We start from the raw sequence: 25,684 nt of genomic DNA, 5'->3' as shown, positions 1-25,684 counted from the left end.
ACAAGGTCTACAGACTTGCAGCTAACATTACCTTTAAAAATACATTTTAGAATTTGCCGCTGTTTATAAATTCATTAAAAAGACGCGCAGAATCAAGTGGTTATATGACGTTTGATATGGGATTTATGACGTCTATTTATATTGTTTTCATTAAAATTAGTTCATTATTTCAAGCTTGTGGGTGGAATGAAATCAGTTTCACATGTTATATGACATAAAGATGTCCTCTCCCCACTTTTTCTCGAAGCAACTATTTTTATAAAATTTACATAAAAAATTGAATTATCATGGAGTTGTCCCCCCCCCCCCCCCCCCAATTGTGGTAGCATGTAAAACAAATGGTATGAAATCACGAAATTATGAGTGAAATTTTGAAAATTTTGGAAAATTCAATTTTGTTTTCTTTTTTTGCTTGTCAAGATTTGTTGGATGAGTTTGCCCCCCCCCCCCCACTTTCAAAAACTATGCTACGTGCTTGGAAATTACTCATTTCTTTATTCCCCTCTTTAATAATCAAAACAAACTAACAAACATAACCGATCCAGATAAATATAATTACATGTATCAAAAATAAACTTAAAAAACAAACTACACATTCATCCTTCACCCACAATATTGCCTTTTCGATATTTGTCATCGTTGTAGACCCGTGTAACAATCTGTTAAGAAGGTGCTTGCACGAAAAAGAACCCCCTGCTGATCTACATTTTCATTAACGCGTACAAAGAAAAAATATATATTTTGATTTATTTTTGAATTTCTTTTGATGTAAAAAAAAACAGAGAAGAAATTGGTTCTCAGTCTCTCTTTATGCCTGTTTGTTAGCGGTTAATCCAAGTTCATTTTGAATATCCTTTTGTAATTTAAAAAATGCAATGTAAATTTTTTTCATGCAATATTTCGGATAAAGCAATGAAGAGTTGTTTCTTGAAATTTTATTAGACCATAAAATTGTAAAATGCTAACATTGAAAACTGTGCCCGATTTCTTTCTTTTTTTTTAAAGGTAAAACTTTATTGATTTAAAAAATGATTCTTTGAGACAAACAAATTGACATAATCAATAAGAGTTTGAAAATCTCTAACTGCAGGTCTGTAGCTTTTAGTCAGAAAAAGAATCGGATGGACGACCTAGGACACAGATCGTCCATCCGAATTTCTTGAAAATTGCCATTATTTTCGTACGCGGACGCAATACTCACCGAGACTAAATGGTTCGTATCTTAAGTTTTAAGTTTTAACTGCTTTGAAAGGTAATATTGGTTTTCTGATAATTATGAACATGAATAATTAAATAAAAATGGTTAAAATTACAGTAAAATTACCGGCATCGGTCTTCTCCGTGCGCGGATCTAGAAGGGGAAGGGTTCCAGACCCCCCCCCCCCCCCCCCAGCGAAATTTCTTTCAATTACGTGTACATTATAAACTTACCAAATATGCCTCGGACATCCCTTGGCAAACTCAAATAACCCCCTGACTTTTCAACCCCCACCCCGGAAAAATTTTCTGATCCGCGCATGTTCCCCCTCCTCGAAATACAAAATTATTCTTCAAAACCCCTTGTAAAATTTCCAGGATCTCCGCATATATACTAATAGATTCATTGGCGCTTGCGTTCGATAAAAATGCGTGTAAAACGTTTGCCAGTGGTCTTTTTACCATCGTACAGGGCATAACCACAGTCCCACTCTGTGAATAAAATGCGCCGAATCAAACTAGAGACAACGTGTTAAGATCTGTATTTGCTTATAAACATGTAGTGTCATCGTGCAAAATGCAATGTTCAATTATAATTTTTTTTTTACTTTACTTGTAAAATTCAACATCTGTTTCGTAATTTTTTCTCACTGTTTATTTCTTACATGTACATAGCTACTTTTTTTATTTAGTGATTGACACTTTTCAGACTTTATATGTGATTTCAAAGAGACAGAGTGTCATGTCTCAAGGACTGTTTATCTCTTAAAACAACATTGTGCAATTATCATATTTTCATTTCTTGGACATCAAAGACTCATTGAGTTTATTAAATTATTTTTTATATTTGTGAACCTTTCACTCAGCTTACTTATATCATTACCTGTTAATTGCAATTTATACTCATTGTTAAGATTCTTATAAATAGTTATGTACAATTGTCAATGCGCAGTCTGGAATACGGCGGCCACCCCGGCCACGTCCGACTCTCCCAGAGTCTTGAGTCCGGAGGCCACTTCTGGCCATACCCGACTTGTTTGTAACATGTCTGTCTGTTAAATTGTTATAATGTTACCATCGTTGAGTCTCGTCCAATAATGTGAAATCCTGCATCAATTGCCTGTTTATTTCTCTGGAACTGTATACTGGTTGACCTTCGGGAATACGGCAAACCTACCCTTCGTTTTAGCTTACGGCCCACAGCATGCCCTAACCTTTTACCTTATACACTTTACGCCAACATTCCCTCACCCGGTTCGTACTGCACACGACCGATGCAGATCCAGACGAATTCTCTATCACCGTAAAATCTACGCGGTCACAGAAATATGATACTTTGTTTCTCAGTGTTTACACATCTAATATTGTACGATGGTCAGCTATCAATTTTTTGTAATACGTCACAAGTATGACGCAGCTACGACGGAAAACCTAATCGTTGCTTGCAACGAGCTCGTCTCTAGTTAGATATATATTCTTATAAATTAATGCAAGGAGCCGCTGCACGCTCATAACACTGATAGTCATTAATTGAAAACCTGCATGATCGTCAGTGCGTTAGTGTATGATGCTAATTATTATATCTTTAAAAATAACAATGTTTTCGTAAACCTTTATCCACTATCCTATTGTACAGGTTTAATCAATTGCAGGAATATCCGTCGTATGTTATATCGCTGCATATTTTTTTTAATCGCCGATGACACATTCTATTATGTGGGGTAGATTTTATCAATCATTCTGTGAGCAAAATGGAAGGTTTCGGTTTGTTTAAATATAGATAAACGAAAACATGTTAATATTAGGCTGACATTTACTGAGATAAGAACAAAATGCTATACTTGTGCGTATGTATGTAAAGGTGTGGAGGGTTGGGATCAGCAATGTGAGTTGAGATGAATCTGTGCCATTCAGTCAACTGAAATGTGACTGAATGCAAGTCACGGCATCAAATACAAATTTATACTATTTAAAATAAATAAAATTAAAATTATTATAAAGAACAATGTCCCAATTTCTTCACTTTATTGATATTTTGACCTTTTTGCACTGATAAAACGCTTTCTTTTTTTATCCATTAACGATTCAACATGTAAAGAAATTATTTAAAAGTATCCAACTCTTTTTTTTCAATTTATAATAAACTTGTCAAAAACCTCAAAAATTTCAGAAAAAAAAAATAAAAGTATGAGTCTATAATGTAAAATTTGAGATATAGCATGAAATAAGCTAATTTTAGGCAAAAATTGGGATTAATTTTTCCTTGACTTTTAGGAAATGTAAGTTGAATTTGCAAACATGTGCCGATAGAAACATTGAAAAAATTGGAATATTTTTAAAGAGTCACAAATAAATTCTATTGTATATATTTTTTTTTGAAAGACGACTTAGTCGCAATAAATATTACTTACAACTCTGCTTTCTTAGACACATGATCACATTACTAACAAACTGTAACGTGATAAAATTCCATTTTGTTAATAAATGGTCTTAACATTTTGTGTTATCAATTCATACTTTAAATTGTTGACAAAGTTTAAATTATATTAAAGAAAATGTCATTTTTAAGATTACAAAGACATACTATATATTATGCAAGTTTTCCTATTTTCGATATTAGTTCAGTTGTATGTATATTTTCCGTATTCTTTAAAACACAGCCGTGCAGCCTTCCTTATTTTCAGTTAAACGCATATAATATGTTTGTTTAATGCGTTATCGCGAATGACTATTTACATTGGATTGATTATAGTCTATATAGCTGAATAACGAGTACATACATTTGATAATTTGATAATAAATGATAACATTGTCGATGTTATATGAACGTAAATTCATGTGATGTTTATTCAGTGGAAAATCAATACAGCTTGAACGAGGTAAGATTCAGTTTAACAAGGAACATATACGCATTTTAGTTAAATGAACCAAAAGCAATGCTATAGATCGAATCAAAATCAGCTTAAACAGAAGTATCATTCCGAAAACAATATTGCTGAATGTAAACTTTTAGTGCATATTTAAAACGGAATATCAAAAGGTTTGTCCACTGATTTTTTTAAACAAATGTTTACCCCGTAAAAACAAATATTTTAATAAAACATGAATTGAAATGTAAAAGTAGAAATGAATTTTAAACCTTATTTTTCTTAAAGGAACAGTATGGTTATTAAAATGGTGAAAATAACCGGTATGGGGAGGGGTGAATGCGAAAAGGGTACCCCAATTGTATATGTCTCCTTCTACAATGTTAGAGATTAGAAGTTGTTCTTATGAAGATTGTACATTACATATATCGCCGATGTTCCTATTACTTGGATTTTTATTTTTTGGTAGTTGGTGAAATAGTTATACCAGCTGTTAAACTAGGTCATCTTTTGTATGCATAACATTGTGTTAAGGATACCCCTATTTCACGGATAACGTCTCATACCATTGTTGCTGTTTTTGCAAGAAATGTTTCAAACAACTTAAAATACAATGGAAATATGTCCCTTTTTGAGTTAAATTATCTTAACCCTTCTCCTTATTACTTTTATCTATGGTTGAAAATCATTTTGTTTGGCAAAAGTAAATCTTAAGCCTATTTGAAATATATTTTCCGTTTCTGAAGGTTCATGTGAGATGTTCTAAGAATCTGTTGTCTCTCGTCGATCTGTCTGTAAACTCTTTTTACATGTTAACTCCTTCTATAAAACTGTAACAAATTCAACAAATCTTGGAACAAAACATCCTTATTTGAATGGAATTTAAAATTAAAATGTAGAGCAATTTTTTTTCAAAGGGAGAGAATTGCAAAATTGCATAATAAGTTTTCTTCTTAAAAACATTGCACCAGAAATGTCAATATTTACACCTCTACTTGTATTTAAAGTGAAGATTCACAGTTGTTTAGATCGTGACTTCATGCCCAATATTTAGGTCCCAACAGGAGTTTAAAGTTTAACATATAAATATATGTATATTGGGGAAATGTATAAAATTTTCTCCAAGACTAGAATTTGTGATATTACTATGTTTAACACCAATGACTTACTCTTGACTTGGATAAAAGTTCACAAAACAAAAACAACTTAAATGTTGTGGTTCTAAGTTCTTATGAAGTTTTGCTTCACGAGCACACAATTAAGAAAGAGTAAGGACAGAAGATGATAAGAATTATGGGAGAAATGTAGTTTAATTACAATGTAGGACTCATTGTTAGACAATAATGGTTTTCCATATAGATTTTTTAACATGCGTTAGAATGCAATGTAATCATGGCAAAGCAGTTACATGTACGGAACCTCAACACACCAATATGTTTTTTGGTGGATCAATAAACAATTCTTTAAAAAAAACGATTTCACAAAACAGAGCTCAATAGCCACTTTTAATTCATACGAAAATCATTGATTTTTTTTCAGAGATATATAAGATTGGGAATAAGAAATGACCATCTGGTTTAGTCATAAAATACAATTTTATATTACGCGGGGATATTAAGGAAGCATATGAAATCTTGGTTACATCTATATTCGTGCAATCACAATTATATATTACATGTATTATGTACATATTCAAATATTTAAGCAACAAAACGAAGAGCAAAAGCAAATAAAAAATTGCAAAGACAATTTTTATTCACAAACTAGATTGTATTACGTAGATTAACCTGAACTGAATTTTTTCATAAAATATGATAAAGATTATTGAGATAGCTTTGGTTTTGCAAATTATCAATTAGATATTACAGATTAAGCCAAATAATACATATAGTTTATATGCAAATGACCTTCTTGTTTTTTAGAAATACACTGTAACAACTGTAATACAATGGCATCTGCGATAACCAACCAGGGGCTTCGAGAAAACAAGGGTGGTGCAGATAATTTGGATAGCAGTAGTGATTTCTTGTAAATATATTCTTTTTTTCATTGACAAACCTATATTGCTTTATACATCTTAACTTGGAGAAATAAAAAATAATGATATAAATTATGCGGACATTTTACTATTTCTAATCTCTGTTCTCTCTTAAAACCATTTTGATTTAATTGTGATGTGTCGACCGTAAGTTAAAGCCCTTTTCAGATCTTTATTTTCACTCGGTAAAATTTAACAAAATCTGGTATAATTTAATTTATGGGGAAAATAGAGTAACCATTTTTCTGTAAGACATATGTTCTGTTTATCCCATAACCATTATACCAAAATAATGTGACCGTTGTTTATTAAAATTCCGTGCACCAATAAGCAAATCCCAAGGAAAGTTAAAACTGTTTAAACCAGCAGCACCGTTCTTAAAGTTCAACAGAGAATTACAGATATTGCAATCGTTGAATACTAATTATGTATACGGGATGGGTTAATTTGTCAACATTGAAATAAATAGTGAACAATCTTAATAATAGTAAATAGCTACAATGTGTTATATTTTTTCGAAATATTCTGATTTAGTTTAGATTTGAAAACTTTTATTTTTTTTATCAGAAAGAAATATTGGACATTACCTACTTGGTGAAGCATATCATAATCGCAATATATGTTTACTCCCAAAAGGTTACAGAGGACTATAATATTCACTTTCAGATCAATCAGTTGACCTATTTCATAGTTCTTAGTGTGTTATCATCCGTTAACAATATAATTTTAACTTTTTAACACTTACAAGGCTAATCATTACCGTTTTTGTTTTAGGTAGGTATCTCAAGTACAAGAAAAATAAATCAAAATTTATGAACCACCGCCCCGGGGCTCATTGACCGGGACAAAGCAAGAAAGTGGCACGTTTTTCATAAGTCCTCTTCTATACACACATAGCTGTTGAAAAATAAACCTAAAGGCAACATTAAGTCCATAAAGCCCTCTACCGCACATGTGAATTCCATGGGCCCTGCGTTAGGAATTGGTGCACTAAGGTGTGCTTACATATAATGAAAGTATTTAACATCTTAGCAAAAAAATATTCCTTTGGACTTTAACAATAAAAGTAAATGCATGATTATAACGTCCATTGATTTCTCTATCAAAGTTGTGAAATTCATTATTTCTCGGTCAGACGTGCATGCTTTATTGCGGGGTCAATATTGACAAACAGAGAAAATTCATTTCCTCTTTGATTTCTTAACTCCACTTTTATGTACATTTTAAGAAAACCTAAATACATGGTTATGATGTCCATGAAGCCTTTTATTCATATTCTGAAATCTGGGGGTCGATGGGTCAGTGGTATAAGGTCACACGGTACCGCCTATATAACCACATAGTGAAAGTGTATTAAATTTAAGAAAGTTTACTTTGTATCAGATCTAAAAACACTATAAACATGTGTCGAGGGTTTGAGCTTTAGGGCGGGCCTAGTATGGCTATTAAGTGAAACTGTATATTTTTTTACCTCTTGATTCAAGGCAGGGAAATATTTATGAACGTATGGTTATGATAGGCATGAAACCTAAATTGTGAAATTCATGACCTATGGGCCCTTAGTTTTGGTATAACTAATATGGCCATATAGTGGGGATGGTTGGAATTTTATATTTTCTTCTGTACTTTCACAGTCGTGGGAGATAAAAGAATGCATGCTTTTATGCATATAGTGTACTGCTGCGCTCTTCGTAAATTTAAATCTTCATAGGCATACATGTACGAGCCTTTTGTCAACCAAACGTTTACAATTGTTGGCATCGAAGCTTAGATATAAAAATTTGAGTTAATTCTCCCCCCCCCCCTCCCTCCCTCCCTCCCTCCCCCTCCCCCAGCACCACCACCATAAATGTTTTTAAACATCAATTCTGATTAGGCTTAGACTCTAAAATAGAGTTTAGGTCACAATAAAGAGACCCTTGACAGATCAATCTATAGTACTGTTGTATGCAGGTGACCGTCGATGCATTTAGGCCTCTTGTTATCATTTTCAACGTCATTCCGTTTTGGGAGTTGACTCTCCTATGCACTTACTCGGGCAAAGCAAAAGTGAAACAGTGTTTGGATCTAAGCACAAATCAATACCGCTGACAACACTTAGTTATTGAAAATAATCGATAAATTCCATGCTATGTATTCTGCAGCATTGTTTTTCAAGAAAACCTATTTATTAATACCATGAATATAGTAAGATTTTAAATTGTACAAACAGTTTAGATATTTTTAAAAGTAATATGTTTTCCTACGCTAGATTTCATTTGAGTCTCACTCAACCAGTCGATTGGCTGCCCCCTTTAATATCCGACAAAACAAAGTATCTCTTGCTTGTCGGAGATAAACGTAGACAGCCGTATATATTTTATATATATTAAACCATTCATAGTTGTAAAAGCTTGTAAAGGTGAAAAATGATTGATCAAACCTGACTCTTTTAGTTATTTTAACCTTCACCACATTTTCTACATGGAGTTTCGGGTTAATGAACATTCAAACTACTGGGCATTTCGGACTGATGAATCTTCGATCTCTTCGGCCTTCGTACTAATGCACCTCCGGGCTTATGTGCAGACCCCAGATAATGCTGTTTATGCCTTTCCTCTCCATCATAGTAAATTCGACTAATTTTACGCGGTATATGTACGACTATATAATGTCTTGTATTATATACAGAAAAAAACACCTACATGTACATCAACATAAAATCGTCAACAATTTTATGCCTAGATAAATCCTACCCTTATCTTTTGAAGAGACTTGGACACGATTTGACATAAAAGTTTTCAAATTTTATTTTTCCATTTTCAATATTTAAACTGATAAATAAAGACTTTAGAATGCTTTGTCAAAATTTGAAAGTCAAATATAAAGTTATGAGCAAGGAACAGAGTTCATAAATCTTTGTTTTGTGAACAAAGCTAGAATGTTGTCATTGTTTACATATGTGTTGTATTGGTGTACGTTTTAATCAAATGTATCTTTCTTTTGTTGATAATAGTATTTATGAAGATATTGAATTAGTTTAAATTGTTTTGCATGTCATTTTGTTTAAGAAATGGTAATTCTTTACCTTACATTTTTGTAACCAACGATAAGACTCGAGATTTCTTTACATACAAACCAATTATTACCTTTGTATCTCGCTTGTAACTTGACTTTAACATTCAATATTATGGTCAATCATTTTAAATGCACCAGTTAACAGTTGTATACATAAATCAAAGAACTGAAGTACTGACGGGTTGATTTTATCAATTGTTATGTATTTTGAAATCAACGATATGTGATTTTGTATGGCAAGTAAATTCCTATAGGTAATTGAATTACGCACTGCGGCAACGCACTTTGAAAAGAAATTACACACTTTGATAAATTTTTATCAAAGTGCGTTAAATTTTGGACCAAGTTTATCCACTTTAAAATTGTTTTTCAAAGTGCGTTATGAAGGTACATCAACATTTTTTTAGTATCGACACTGTTAACGCTCTTTGAAAAAAATATTTTTATATCACAAATTCTGGAACTAAATTTCAAGTTTGTTGATGGTATGATGGTTTTTTAACACTCGTGAATTTAATTTACCGTATTTAGAACGGTGATGGGGTGGAGGTGAGGGTTAACCAAAGATGCTGGTCAAATGCAAGTGCATCATTTAATTGATTTCAAAAAGAAGGCCCCCTACCCTCATTTTTCCTTCCAAAACATATGACATTCAGCAACTTTGAGTAAACATTTAAGATCGGAAAAAGAAATTTGCTCTGTATAAGTACATGCAGTGTTATTGAAAAAAAAGAGCTGGCCGAACAATAATTTCTTAATTTCTATGTTAAAGAATCTATGTGTTTCAACAGTAACCCTCGTCTCGTATTCAATCAAAAAAATAATTTCAAGAAAAGAATATTAACATTAACATTAACGAACATTAAATCATTATAAACTTTAAAACACGCTTTAGAAAGTTGGTTATTTTCTCGCACCGATCTTCTAAAGATCGTTTTGTTTTGATAAACATAAATGACGTATCCTTTTATCACACTATGTTTGTTTACAAGCATCCCGAATTGTTCTTTGTGTGTAAATTGTCGATTTTGTTTTATGAGAAAACAATTCTCATCTAGAAACTGTTTATCAAGTTAGCTGGGAATGCACTAGGTTCTTTTTTAAATATGTCACATTAAGCTAAACAATGTTAAAACAATCATTTATTGTATATAAAACTATCAACTATTTTCATTAAACCATTAACATTCTTTTTCAAAGTGCATTTATATAGACGATATCAACGCACTTTGAAAAAAAAATAATTCAAAGTGCGTTGACTTGCTCTAAAAATTAACGCACTTTGCAAACATTTTTCAAAGTGCGTAATTTTTCAAAGTGCGTTGTAACAACGCACATTTTTATAATATGAATCCTACAGGAATTTCGTAAAAACCCAATATCAATCATGTTTTTTTTTTAATATTCAAAGAATTGTTCTATCAAACTCCGTATTAGTAATCGAAATAGTTATGAGGAATTGTATGGATCGAAGCAAAATTGAACTCTACTCTCGTTCAACCAAACTCTCAGATGTATCCGTTAACTCCGACAAGCAATAGAGACTCTGTGCTAGTCGGAGATTTACGGAGACAATAGGGCGTCTGGTTGAACGAGATTATATTGAACTCTGGCGTAGGAATACGTAGAATGTTCGACTTCAAAAATATCTAAATTGTTCGTACCATTTAAAATCTGACTATTTACATGGTATCTATAAATGAATTTCCTTGAAGAACTCGTTACATCGAACTTATTGATTAGAGCTAAATGTCGTCAGCGGTGTTGATTTGAGCGTAGGTCAAAACACTGTTTCACTTTCGGTTTGCCTTCGTTACTGCATAGGAGAGTTGATTGAAATCAACTCCTAAAAATGAAAATGAAATTGTTGATCATAAATCGTGTCCAAGTCCCTTTAAAAGGTCCGTATTGCTCTGATTTAAAATTGTATTCCGTTTTATGGGTTTTTGAGATGGTTGACAGTTTCTTATTGTCATTTTTCATATAAAACATTTTTAAAGTGTGTGTCCATTGTAGATACACCAAGGGATACTGTGTTATTCAAAAGGATCTAAAAGAACTTTATTCATCGTTGCACGACTTTGTCGTTAAACAAGAATTCAAAACGCATATACTAAAAGATGCTTTTGGTATGGATGATATCGAAAAAAAGTTGAATCAACAGAAAGCTGATGTCATGAAGACAGAATGTCCAATAGTGATTGCGGGTGAAAACATTTTTTCATTATTATTGAAAGCAAGAAGGTCATTACAAAGCGTACATATTTTGTTGATCTAAACTAAAAAAAATATTCTTTTTCTCATTCTTAAAAAAAATATTTCACTATACTCTTATTTGATAGGGCATGCATTGAGCTGAATATGTTTAATTTACATTTTCAAATTGTTTTGCTATTTCACACTTCAGAACTTAGATAGAAAAGGGGAGAAAACTGAAACACGGTGTACGTAGAAATTAAAACGCGTCCGACCCTTGGTGTTCTCATTCCAATTGATCCTTAAGGCCTGTGATAATACTGTTGGTACTTACATGGTATTTTTGTTCAGGCATTTCTTACGTGTATTAGTTAATAAGTATACCCATGCTCTCAGTTTAAAAAGTCCAATTAAATTTTGTTTTAATATATATGCTGTCAGAGTTTGTGCCAAGTGAAATTTTAAGTTTCTGGTATATAGTTATTAGCAAAACACAAACATATTCCTATGTGAGTAAAATTGTGTATCGGTTTAGATACTGATATTTAATCCAAAAAAAATAGATAAATAAATAAAAGCATCTGAATTCAACCTACATAAACAAAAAACTTGAATTTTAATGCATAAAAAACATACATGCTCGTAAGTTCTGCTTTTCGCCTATAAGTTGGCAACAACATGTAAAACTCATAAAGTTAACATTTGTGAAAACATAATTAAGTTGTAAATAAAATTGAAAAATAAAAAGTTGAAGAGTGTTATCTTATATCATGACCAGTTTCATGTAACTTAACTAAAATGCGTCTTGTTTACATAATACAGAGTTTTGATCTTGGCATGTCTTTACTGCTAAAACAAAAAGACAACTATAATTACATTCTGTTTTAAAGGTACTCATGTCTTATCTTAGCATTTAACCATAGTCAAATTAAAGACACGAGCATTTTAAAAAAAATTCCTCGAATACTACTGAAGATATCGTACATACATTGTAAATCGTTATTCAAAATTTACGGGCGTTTTAGTTTTTTTTTCTTTTGCTTTTGTTTCATTTTGTCTATTCCTTATAATATATTTACATTTTAACAGTTAGGAAAATTTGTCGGTCAAGTTAAAATCGAAAATATTGTAAATAGTTGCAGATGAACAAAACATGTTTACGAACATTTCTTAAATCACTGAAAAGAGCCTTTCATAAACGAGTTTATGCTTACATAAATCTTTAAAAATGCCTTTTTTAACATAAGGAGAAACCAGTTCTGGGAAATCGAGCATAATCAATCTGATACTTGATGAAGAGATTCTACCTACTGGTATTACATCGTGTACATCAAGGGTGTGCAGAGTCAAACATGGTGAACAGTTTGTGATATCTACCAAAGACAACAACGACGAAGAACTAGAGGAATTGTCATTTGAAAACTTGAACAAAATGGCTAAACAAATGGAAATTCTTGCTAAAACAGACGATGAAAAAATCCGTTACGTTGATGTATATATGCCTGCTCCCTTGCTACAGGTTTATATTTGAAACACTTTTGATAATCTGTTTATCAAAACAAAATTATTTTTTTACCATAACGTTTAACACAAGATATTTAAATGTCCAGGTGCCTTTGTCAATGAAAGCCAAACCAATCAAATTATTAGCTCAATATATATATATATATATATATATATATATATATATATATATATATATATATATATAGTTATACAAGAACCGTGTTGTGTGATATTTCATGTATCTCAGACTCACGTTGTGGGATCCTTCGGTGGTTTATGGGTCATCTATATTTTGACCCATAAACCATGTCGTCCAAAATTCACAGGGAGGTTGAAAATGGTATTATTAACATAAAAAACAAAAAACATTTTTTTTTACCCACACAGATATATTAAAAAATGTCCCACAACTCAAAAGCTATTTTTAGAACATCGCGTCAAAGCCCCTCGCTTTGAACATTTTGTCTATCTATAAACATCATGCTATACAAATGTAGTTTGATAGGCAAATCATATTTTAAAAACATATTCTGAAACGCAAGTATCATATCATTAGTTTACATTAGTGAACAAAATTCAACATTAATGTTATTGTTTTTAAAATGCTAAATCAGACTCATTAATCTGCAGCAATTCTGAATTGCGCAACATGTAATATTTTCCTACGCCAATATTACGCCAAAAATATAGTCCCTGTTAGATTGTAAACTTTGATTACTTTTTCTATGCCAAGTTGTATGATGATAAATAAGAAAGAAAAATATTCTATTTTAATTTCCTTTCATCTTGATTCAATGAACAATTAATCAATTTTACGTTTGACAAGTCGAAAACCAGAAAAGACTCCTATAATTGATTTGATATTTTTTTCCCCTGTATTTTACGGCTTTAAAAGAATTATGTAGAAAATAAAACAATATTTTGACATTCTATATTTAATCACGATAAAAGTAATCCCGGTACCTATATATAATTTGGCATCATTTTAAAGAGGAGGTCAGGAGCTTGTTTAATGCCGTTTTTGGAGAGATTGTAGGCATTCTAGATATATTTCATAAGTAAAAATGCACAAAACTCCGAGAGTTGTTACTTTTATCCTTCATATTTCATAGAAATGGTTGATTAAAACGTGATTTTTCATTGTGTCTACCAAAGATTTAAGCCCGGGTACATCCTATGAAACAAAGATATTTTTATTAAGCATCATTATTTAAATTCTTATCTTGAATTTCATAAACGTTTAGGCACCTTTCATTTACTAGATCTTGACCTTAACCATGATTATTAAATTAATTAAATTGTGGAAACATAAAAAAATCTTATACTCAGTGGTTGTTTTTTTAATTCACAACAGGTTATAATCAACATTTGTTGTAATTATTTTGTCCCTGCAAACAGGTACTGGTACTTTTAATGGGCGGTTTTTGGTCTATAAAAGGCCATTGTTTTAAACATTCCATATTTAAAATTTTAAATGATGATTTTTTTGTATCTAAACTTGTAATAATCTTAACTAATGAAATTCATAATCATGTTAATATGAAGATTTTTAAAAAAAGAAAATACACATTAATTGTGAGACATCAAATTCATAATTATTGGAAATGAACTATATGATCAATATGTTACTAGCACTGTATGATCATTTTTTTTTTACATGATATGATATGCTTCATGTATGGTACATGTATAACACTTTTTCTATATATACACTTTTTCATACAGAAAGCAATATGATATCATATCATGTGAAAAAAGACCATACAGTGCGAGTAACATTTATCATATCGTACAAAAGCAATTCGTGCTATGCTCGGAACGTTTTGTAAAAATTGTATAGCGTGTGAGAAGCATGTGAGAAACACAGAAACATGCAGCTGGTATAGTAGTGTGATTCAGGTTTTTATTTGTATGAAGAAGAACAATTGTTACCCTCCTTCTCTCCCCCCCCCCCCCCCACTCCGGATACACCCCAGAGCGTGCATGGGGATTGAAATAATAGGAATAAAAGGAATATTTTGATTCAAAGAGATTTTATGAAGATAAATACTTCATCCCCCCCCCTCAATATTTCATTTAACAAGGGGATGCTCTGCTTTGCGGTGCCCTTGTATTTTTGAAAAATACATTGTGATTCATATATCGTGACCACTATATTGTGATATGCATTATTGTTGCATAACACATGCATTTTTCATATAACCATAATATTTCATCATATGAATGCATCTGTTTATATGTAACATAAGACTTTTTATCTAAGTATTGTTTTCATTATTATTTTACAAGCATTGATGAGTATGAATCTTCCAAAAGCTTGGAAAGCACATTAATGATGCATCCTCAGATAAGCCCAAAAATAATGCTGTTATGAAATTAATGTTCAACAACACCCCAAGCTTTGCCTCTTGCAAGGTAGATGGTAGGAGACAACCCTTACCAAAATATTGACATTCTGGCAACACATTCTCCTAGCAGTGAGCGGCCACTGCGCCACCCACTCGGCCATCTAGGCAAGACAAAAATCTTCCTTTTGATGACGAACGGAACCTAGCGCGCTGGCCGCGCACTACACAATCTTTTGAGATACAGGTGGAATACAGTTAAACGATAATTTGAGAGGATCGGAACGATACACATTGCATATATATATACATAATTATATAATAAGCACAAACATTGCAATCTTTATTTATAGCGATATTGTCATGTCGAAGATACAATCATATCCATCTCGATATCAGGGCTGAATTTCAATATAAAGCGAACTTTATTATTTAGGGAAACGTTATGATCGTGGATACACCTGGTTGTGGAGATATGGGACAAAAAGAAGTTTCAGACATGATGATGTCGTATCTACCTATTGCATTAGCATTTGTTTTTGTGTTAAATGTTTCAAATGCTGGTGGAATTCAAGATGACAGGGTATGGTGTCTTATATACATTCTCAAACAACTTGCATGACTATACTGGAATACTTATGCACTGCAGAAAACTAGCACACTGATACTTGATTTTATGCAAAAAGAAAATATATTTATGATGTTCTTTTCATCATTTTTCTTCTAAAAAAATAGAATAAATACCTAAATATTTGTCTAGTAATATAATACAAACAATACAAACATTTCAGCTTCTGAAAATTATTTCTAACGTTCGAGATTCAATGGATGAGATGGTTAGTTTTAATCCAAAAGATGTTATTTTCCTGCTAAACAAATGGGATACTATTGCTCATGTCAAAGAGAAGAAACGTGAAGAGTATTTTGAAAAAACCAAAAAAGATATACGCACATCTTGGAAAGAAACTGATGATTCGTATATTTTTCGAATTTCGGCAGTCAAGGTATCAAAAAGACAACTACATGTATCGATCATAAGGGAAAACAAATCAGTAAAAAATTAGCAAAAATCCTGGCAATTTTTTGATTTAGCACTTTTTTCTTTTCTGTATAAATGCGTCTGTGTACACATGATGAGGTCAAAATGGCATAGTCATTAAGTTGTGAATTTGCTCCTTTCAGGTTTCAGAGGGAGAAGAAAAATATACCAAAGTATTTGACAAGTTTCAAAGGACTCTCAAAGATGTAATCACAAGAAATGAAAACAAACGAGTAAAAGTTCATCTAAGGTATTTAAACTTTTTGAATCTATTTATTTTTACATCTATTCCATATTTAATAAATTGCTATTTTTGATAATCAAAATAAAACGTAAATTTATTTTCCCAATATATATTCTTAAACTTTAAGAACCAAGTATGCATCAATATAAAGATAACTGTATTAGTAATCAGTCGATATTTTTCTCGAGACCTCTGGTACCAATGCAAGGTACATGTACATATCATGAAAACGTGTGTGTGTGTGTTTTTTTAGACTTCTGAATGAAATTCTGGATGAGTTTAATAGGGTTCTTTCCACAAAGCTTCTTTGTGCAGAGCAGAATGCTGAGGATAACGAGTCAAAATTAAACAGATTGTCAACAGAGCTAGAAAAACTAGAACATAGCAGAGAAGAGGTATTTTTATGTATCAAGAATTCCGTATTTGTTCTTCATAATATGTACTATGCTATAATATCAAAATGATATGAAAACTTTCATTGTAATCAAGAGGTCAATTGGCCTTAACGGTCACCTGAGTAGCATATAACCCATACACAAAGTTGTCGTATATGCATTTAATTAATTAGGATTCATTCTGGATTAGAACAATTATAAATTTGTAAAGATGACCACCTCTTTGCCTGAAATATTTCAAATACAACTGTTAAACCTATAATTTTGGCGAAAAACATAAAGATTTGGTCTACAAAATCATGAATTCAGTTTTCCTTTCAGGTGTGTGGGAGTAAAGAAGATAATTTTTTAACATTATATGTATTAAGGATGACGTTTACTCAGAATTAAAAAAAATCAACTGATGATAATGAAAAAAACAACTATTGTGTGTTATAGACCTTACATGGTAGTGTTATTATTCACTTTCAAAAAAGTAGGTCAATGACCTACTTTTTTAGTTAATGACAATTGAATATTTTTTGAAAAATCCATAAAACTTTTACACTATGATTCAGATTTTTTGATTGTGAAAATAATACAAATTGCTTAACTCTTTAACAAATGAAATACAGTTTATGAATGGTAGTGACATTAAATAGATTCAACGCATTAAGTTTTCATTTACAATTTCTATAGATATTCTAGTCCGAATTTCCTCTATCAGTTTTCAAATTACTACCCATTTTTGATTCAGTATAACATAAAAACTGAATGATGATAATGCTAAAACATTTATAGTATTAAAGTAAGTAAATTGACCTTTCTCTGCTGGTATAAAATTTATATGAGGTCAATGATCAACATTTTGAGACATTTTTAAGCATTTTTCAATATTTTTGTAGTGTGTGTCATACGATTATCTAAACGAAAATGCAAGATAAAACCAACAGAAAATATGCAAAATTATGTTGATTAACAAATAAAATCTTACCTTTAAATATTATAGTACTGCCAAAAATATTTCAGTGGAAAACAAAATCTGAAAAATTTAGTCCAAATTTTCCTCTGTTTTGCTAAAAGTTAAACTTTGTCAGATCCTTATTCCATAATTTTGTAAAAATATCGATTTTAATATCAATAATAATTCATTTCATAAATACTGTTTGTATTTAAAAGAAATTTTATTCATGAAATTGAACTTTTTAAGAATCCGAATTTGAGAACTCAAACCCTGAGTAAACAACGTCCTTAACACCTATACATCCATTTTTGCCCTGCCCTAGAGTCAAAATCCATACTCCAGGGAACATGAACATTAACATAAATATAATGATAAATATATATGGGAGTAGAAAAGAAGATTTTCTAAGATTTAATACATTTTAACTATATGGCCTTATATGCCCCACCCTAGAGCCTGAACCAATGGCCCAGGGGTCATGAATTTCAAAATTTAGGTAGAAGGGATTCATGGGCATCATAATTATGCAACCAGTCTTTTCCCTCAAGTTGTGGGAGTAGAGAAGAAGATTTTTTTAAAAATTGTTGTTGTTTTTTTGCATATTTGGACCCACATGTGGCGCCTGGGGGTAGTAGAGCCATGAATTTCACAATTTAGATTCATTATACCATAGAGATACATGTACCCCACACCCAAAATGGTAATAATTAGTATTGTTGTTTTTAAGAAGTAGTTAAAAAAGTAAATTGTTAACGCTCGACGAACGACGCACGCGGACGACGACGGACGAAAACGGATATATTTTTAGGAGATAATGAGATTTAACATTATATTGAGTAAATTAAAAACAATGCAAATGAGCGAACTATCTAACAACAGTTATAAAGTGACAAATCAAAGTTAGTTGCATGTATATCTGATAAATCCATCCATTTTAAGGTGTTATGAATTTCTTTAACCGGGAAACAACGATGCCTAATAGATAATGGGATGAAGTAATGTCAAACATTGACGACTGTACGAATATCTAGCACACTGTTTTATTACAAGTATTACCGGTGACATTCTAATGAAAGTATTACGAATCTTCCCAAATGAAACGTAGGTCTTGATTCTACTTTATATAAAACTTTCTTCATGGTTACTCGGTGTGAAAGTTAAGAGCGGCAATGTTTTTACTCCGCCCAGCTACGATCTGATTGGACAAAAGTCAGTCAAAACATTATGTTGAAACTATTCTAAAGTTAACTCCTATTAAAAGATTCTACGTAGTTCGTTATATCGCTTAAAATCAACGATATGTTATTTTGCTTGGCAAGAAGTTTGTAATCTATAATATGGATTCTCGGACTTTTCCGACAAGAATTTCGAGAAAACCTCTTATGAATCATGTTGTGTAATATTTAAAAATAGAATTGATTTCATCAAACTATCTATCGGTATTCGAAATATTTCAAAAAGTGTATGGATCCAACCAATAATGAACTATAGTCTCGTTCAACCAAATTCTGGCTGTCTCCGTTATTCTCCGACAAGTAAGAGATACAAAGTCACGTGATAGCTCGATGATGCGACCTCTAAATATAGACTGACTCTCTGCCTGTCGGAGATGTACGGAGACAGCCGATTATTTAACTCTGGTGTAGGAATACATACGACTGCAAAAAACTTTAAACTTTAAAATCTGACTATTTCTTAGGTATTTATAAATAGGTTTCCTTTAAAATAATGCTTCACCGCACATTACATCGAATTTATCGATTATTTTCCAAGAACTAACTCTTGTCAGCGGTGATGATTTGTGCTTAGGTCCAAACACTGTTTCAGTTTCGGTTTGCCAGAGTAACTGCATAGGAGAGTTGATTAAAATCAACTCCCAAAAAGTCATAAAGCGTTAAATTATATAATATTTTAACAATATATTTTTACTTTAACTACAGGTACGTTAATTCAATTTCGGTGTCTTTTCATTTTTGCTAGGAACTTTTCAACATCGAAGGAAGAATTGATATATTTCTTAACGAGGCAACGACTCAGTTACATGACTATGTTCATAGTCCTCACTTCAGAGCAGAAATTCTTAAAGATACAGACACTTTTACAAGGTTTTCCATCAGACGGGCATTGGATGTCCGCATTGAAGAAAATTTAAAAGCTTGGCAGGAACAAAATATTGATAATATTTTTCAGGAAGTCATAATGGAATATCTTTTTGAAAAATTTGAAAGCATTCACAGATCTTTGCATTCAATCAAAGACAATTTAAAAGGATTTCAAACACCTTTTAATGTTAATATCAAAATAATTCCAGCTATAGCCTGGGCTATAAAATCAGAATTTGGTTTAAATCTAAATGTCTTTCTAATGGGTTTGAGGTTGATTAGTGGAATTAGTGAAATGAATCGTAGTAAAGTATTACAAGGTATTGCAGCAGCGGGTATTGTAGGTGGAATAATCTTTTCGGGACTAATGATTGCACGTGCTGATGATTTTGAAACCACACGTGAAAAGGCTTTTCAAGCAAGAGTTGGTGCTTTAACAAAAAAAAGAGTAAAATATTACCTTCGCGAATATTATTTTGAACCGATACAGAAAATGAAAAGGGCATTTTTAGAGGGGGATTTGAAAAAAGAAATGAATAAAATAAAAGAAAATATCTCATCGATGAGAAATAAGCACAAAACATACATATCTCAAAAGAAGACTCTATCTTCAATGCATCAGACCGTGATTCAGAAAATTGAGCGTCTAAAGCAGATTGGGTGTATTGCTATAGTTAACGAGTAATGGGATCAAAGCAGAATTTACAGTTAAAAAAGGTATCTGAAATGATCTATCACCAATACTCACTGATTGCAGTTTGCAGTGTCGTTCATCTTCTACACATTTTATAGCACTGTCATATCTGTACATTCTTGATTTTGTATCGTCGGTCAAGATACTGCTGTGTACAATTCACGATAGCCAGTAAGTTTTTGTGACTTTTGACTTTCATAGAGGAATTTCATCAGCGTCCATGCAGTACAAACGGCTCAGTTTCTTTCTTTTATGAAAGGTTTGCCGATTGAATTTTTTTTACAAATTGAAACGTTTTGGTCATTTTAGAAAAGTATTTTTTCTTATAAAATTGAAATGATTATGCGGGGACATACAAAAGGTCAAAATTCGTAATTTCATATTGTCATGTTGATGAAATGTAAAAAATCTTGTCAAAAATTGTACATCTTTCATGTGACTACAAAGGGGCTATTTATGCTTAAAATGTTTGAACATAATGTCACTTCTTATACCACGATTTGTATTTATAATGCTCTTATCAAATATTGAAAAAAATAGCAAAATTCAGGGAAAGATATATTGGCATTTGTGTAATCTTGTGTTTCTCAAATATTATTTAGAAACATGAGTGGAGGACTTTGTTTTTGTGAATTTGAAAAAATGCTTTGTCCTATTACCTTTTCATTGCAAACTACAAAAACCCACGGAGTAAAAACAAAACAGCAAATCAAGTATAAGGTCATATCAACTTGGCCTCATATCTGAAATAAATGGTAGTTGATGTTATATCACAGTCAAAATTTGCGTTATCTCCCTGTAACCGCAAAAAAACATTACCTTAAATGCCTAACACATATTTTATTCCAGAAATATAGCTAAATGATATGTTAATATCGTATGTTGTGGCTTTTCTTAGATTTTTACCAATTCCCATGTTGCCCTTATGTTATAATTGTTTAGTATAAAATATAAAATAACACTAGCTAAGTTCCTTGATAGAGTTGTTACTTGTTATATGACTGTCTATGTTTTATGTGTCAAAATCTAACACCCTATGATTTCTTACGTCCCATTCATCAAATCCAAATTTAGCAATGATAATTACAGATACCTCATCCAACCCTGTCTTTTGCTTTCTTATTTGGCACATATTTATTGTATTAAAACATATAAACACTAAAATCAGGTCTATTATCGTTAAATTTCATTTTAACTTCAAAACACTTGGTTCATGTACACGTTTTACACAAGATATAAAGATACCTGATGTTATTTTCATTTGTTTAAGATATAAAGATATGTGCTATTTTTTTTTCATTTTGAACACCTCTTTAAAGAAACTTATCAGTGAAAAAAATATATCTTGTAAAATTCAAAAAGGAAGATTTTTTCACGTGCGATTCTTATATTAATGATTTTAAAATTGTTTCCTCTTGCAAACATATATGTATAACAAATAGTTGACTTAAGTAAATGACGCTGTACTCAAGAACACATTTTAAATTTTATTATTTTTCAAGTTAGCATGTGTTTTAAGTTGTTTATGTTTGTCGAAGTATGAATGCTTTAGAAAGTGATCATGGTAACAACGCTTTTTTTCTTATATTCATAAAGAATTTAGATAGGATATTGAAGATTATACATGCGTTCTTGATTGATTCTATTACGACACATTGTTTATTTTTGTATGTGTTTATTTTTTGATACGAATTCCATTAAGAAAAATCACATCTTATGTGTTATGTCCATGCCTATTTATCGCTGTTTTACACAAATCATTCTTTTTATTTACTTTTATTCATTCGAAGAGGCATATAAGTTATTTTTTTTCCTTTAAGGTGGCAAATGATTGATGAATTACAAAACATTGCAAATAAAATTATTGGTGATAATAACTAACTGTTGTGTAATTCTTATCATATATTGTGTAAGTTCTTATAAATTGTTTTTATGTTTTTTTACGGCATACTTTATGAATACATATACAATAACGTGACCATTGAACAATAAAGCTTAGATCCACTGTGCACTTAGCTGACATTAGCAGTAATCAATTGTTTGAAGCGTAAAACCTAATAGATTCTTCTGTCGTGATAACTAACACAGATTTTTTGTTTTTAATATCATAATTAATTACAATGATACATGTACAATGTTCCATTCTCTATGTTCATTATATAGAATAAATGTGTGTTGTAAAACATTTGAAGCTTAAGAGTTTTCAATAGAACTCCGGTTAAAAGTAATTCCTACTGAAAACTTGTATGAAGATTACTGCATATCCTTATAACTCGTTTATTTTTCAGGACAACTGTTGCGTAATTCTTATCATGTCTTTTGTAACGTCTTATATATTGTTTTTATGTTTTCTCTACAGCAGACTTTAAAAAAAAATACTTGAAAAGAAAGAAAGAACAAATAAACATTTAAGATAATTTTCATTGTTATAATTGTAAACGCAAAGGCAATTTCAATTTTATTGGTTTCTAGAGCTTTTACTTTTGGTTCTGATATTGTACAGCATTGATTATAATTCTTATTATTAAGGTGTTGCAGAAGTACATTTAAAGTTAGGAAATATTAGCTTTGACGTCGACCGCGCAGATAGGGTGATTACATCATGCATCGGTCACACAAAGATAAAATTTGTTCTAAAAGCTACCGATTTTCCTCTTGGTTTATTTTCTAAAAAAAAGATGAATTTATTAAAACCTAGATACTAAGGAAATTTATTAAGTTTTGAATTATTTCAACATGGATCGGACAATTTGTACAGAGCATCGCACAGCTATTTGATAGAGATTTAAAATAACATTTTCTTAATTTAATGCAAGCAAAGAAAAAAATCAGATGATCGAAAAAAAATCTGTTCAATTGCTATTTACGAGGACTGTTCGGAAATTATTGAGACATTTACTCTTACTCCCTTGAGAATAATATAAACAATTGAAATTTCACAAGAAATTTTTACCATGATACCATTTATTAATGTCAAAATGTACCATGGTATAGCATAGAATACCTAATCACTAGGTTCCTTTCAACTTTTCATAGCATGTAAATACCATGGCATTGCATGGAAATTCCATTGCATATCATTGAAATCGCATACAATAGCATATCAAGATATGCATGAAATGACGGTACATGAAAGCCAATATTGGTCGAAAATTTGTTAAATCATATTTAAAAAAGATTTTTTGTCTATCTATCAAATAAATTTGATGTGTGTCGAGGAACCTGGAAATATTAAGAGGGCTCAATAGTTGTGGCCATTTATAGACTACTTAAATCTCTTTAAAAAGTTGTGAATAATGATATAGGAAAATGATAAATTTTAAATTTTATTTTTATTTTTATTTAAGATAATTCACTACACAAAAGTTCTGAAAAAAAAGTTTTATGCCTGATAAGCAAATACACATTACAAGAAATGTGTAGACTATCGATGCATACATTCTATACGTAGAAAAACAATTAATGTTAAAATGATTGTTTTTAAAAAAAAAATTTTTTCAGAAATGTAAAGAAGAATTTACATTCCTGTGTACCTGCCTTCCTAGTCTTTTTCACAAAGTATCTGTCACTCTTCGTTGGCATTTTTTTCAACAATGAATATTGCTTATATCATTATAACAATTATATTACTTTCATGATAATTGTTTGTTAAGTAAGACACAATCTCCTCTAAGATAGAATATTGATTAACTATTCATTGTGTATAAATGTGTTGCGCTTTCTTTACTTTTTAAATTACGAAATGGTTCTGCAATATCTGCACAGCATTTCTGATCGCACTCGTGTAGACCTGGGCTATGTGTTGCGGGTGCAAACATAAAATCCGAGGTTTGTTCGGAAATTATTGAGACAACACGGATATTTCCGTCTATGTGACGAATTAGGACAAAAATTGGCATGAACATTGAAGAAACCTTAACAAATAATTAAAGAAAGTAATATTTAAAAACGTTTAATAGTTTGCTTACAACGGCAGAAAAACAAATCGGTGGTCGGGGTACCCGGCGCCAGCATAAATTTGGAGAATATGAAAACTAAAATATCGTCTAGTGTCTGCAAACTTACAGCTTATACTAAACGAAATCAGATTGTATACGTTTATTTTGCTATTCATTGTAACTAACTTTTGATCAAGTTTCACTAGTGTTCGAGTTAAAAAAACAGATATGGTAAAGATATATTTACCAAGTAATAGGAATTTGACAACGACGGCATATAGAAATTTGACGTCAAGGCGGCGCAGCAAATATACATCCAATTGATGGAATTTTGGGAAAAGACCTTTTAATGCCACCCAATTGCTTTAACAAAAAACAATACGATGGCAAGGGTGAAAGAACTTCAGTTTATCGTATTTTTTTCACTAATTGTTTAGCTAAAATTCAAACAAAGTGACTAAATATCAAGTACTTTTTACACACTAACTGATGTCAACAGTTATAAAATATGTACACAGAATCACTGTAGGAGACATTTCAAAGTAATTTGACTTTCGGTTAGAAATGACCCGATTTTTCACAAAAATCAAAAATGGAGGGAACATGCGAATGCTGACACCTTGAAATGTAAAAAAAAAAGATGAGAAATGAAGAATTAATTCTAGTTTCCCTATGTTTGTAAGGTGTTTAAAACACAGCATCAATAAGAAACGTAAAAATGACGTTGCGGTAAGTTTGCAGTTACTCCGGGTCACTGGGCGATAGCAAATTGGTCAGTTTACCAGAACTGATCTAATCATGCTATGGACAAGATTTTTTTTACATTGATAAACTCTATCCTGTTGTTTGGTGAAATTTCAAGGGTTTATCTTTTTCCATAAGTAAATAACATTAAATGTCTCAACAATTTCCGAACAACCTTCGTTTAGTACAGAAAGCTGTGCATACGTTTTGTTAATCAAATATCTTTTTTCAATAATAAAGCTAAATGCAATAGAGATTTTATCATGATAAAATAACAAGTATTATTATACCTCAATATGATTATTCTATATAACGCGTCATCTGATTAATTTAGAGAGTCATGTGTCAGGGCGAACAAAACGTCATGTCTCCCGGGAAA

The 25,684-nt window shown here is 31.2% G+C and overlaps 1 protein-coding gene across 1 annotated transcript; it reads left to right on the top strand.

The window, feature by feature from the left end:
* The first annotated feature begins 5,990 nt into the window (after positions 1 to 5,990).
* On the top strand, positions 5,991 to 22,991 carry LOC136270043 (uncharacterized protein in xynA 3'region-like). Its single transcript, XM_066066270.1, has 8 exons — positions 5,991 to 6,092; positions 11,176 to 11,366; positions 12,603 to 12,874; positions 15,643 to 15,789; positions 15,998 to 16,210; positions 16,389 to 16,495; positions 16,743 to 16,884; positions 19,808 to 22,991. The coding sequence occupies exons 1-8, from the start codon at positions 6,013 to 6,015 to the stop codon at positions 20,612 to 20,614; spliced, it is 1,959 nt and encodes a 652-aa protein (XP_065922342.1). The 5' UTR covers positions 5,991 to 6,012; the 3' UTR covers positions 20,615 to 22,991.
* The last annotated feature ends 2,693 nt before the right edge of the window (positions 22,992 to 25,684 follow it).

Source organism: Magallana gigas, chromosome 1 (assembly GCF_963853765.1).
Source record: "Magallana gigas chromosome 1, xbMagGiga1.1, whole genome shotgun sequence".
In the NCBI taxonomy this organism is placed as follows: Eukaryota; Metazoa; Mollusca; class Bivalvia; order Ostreida; family Ostreidae; genus Magallana; species Magallana gigas.
This window is presented reverse-complemented; position numbering and strand designations above follow the sequence as displayed.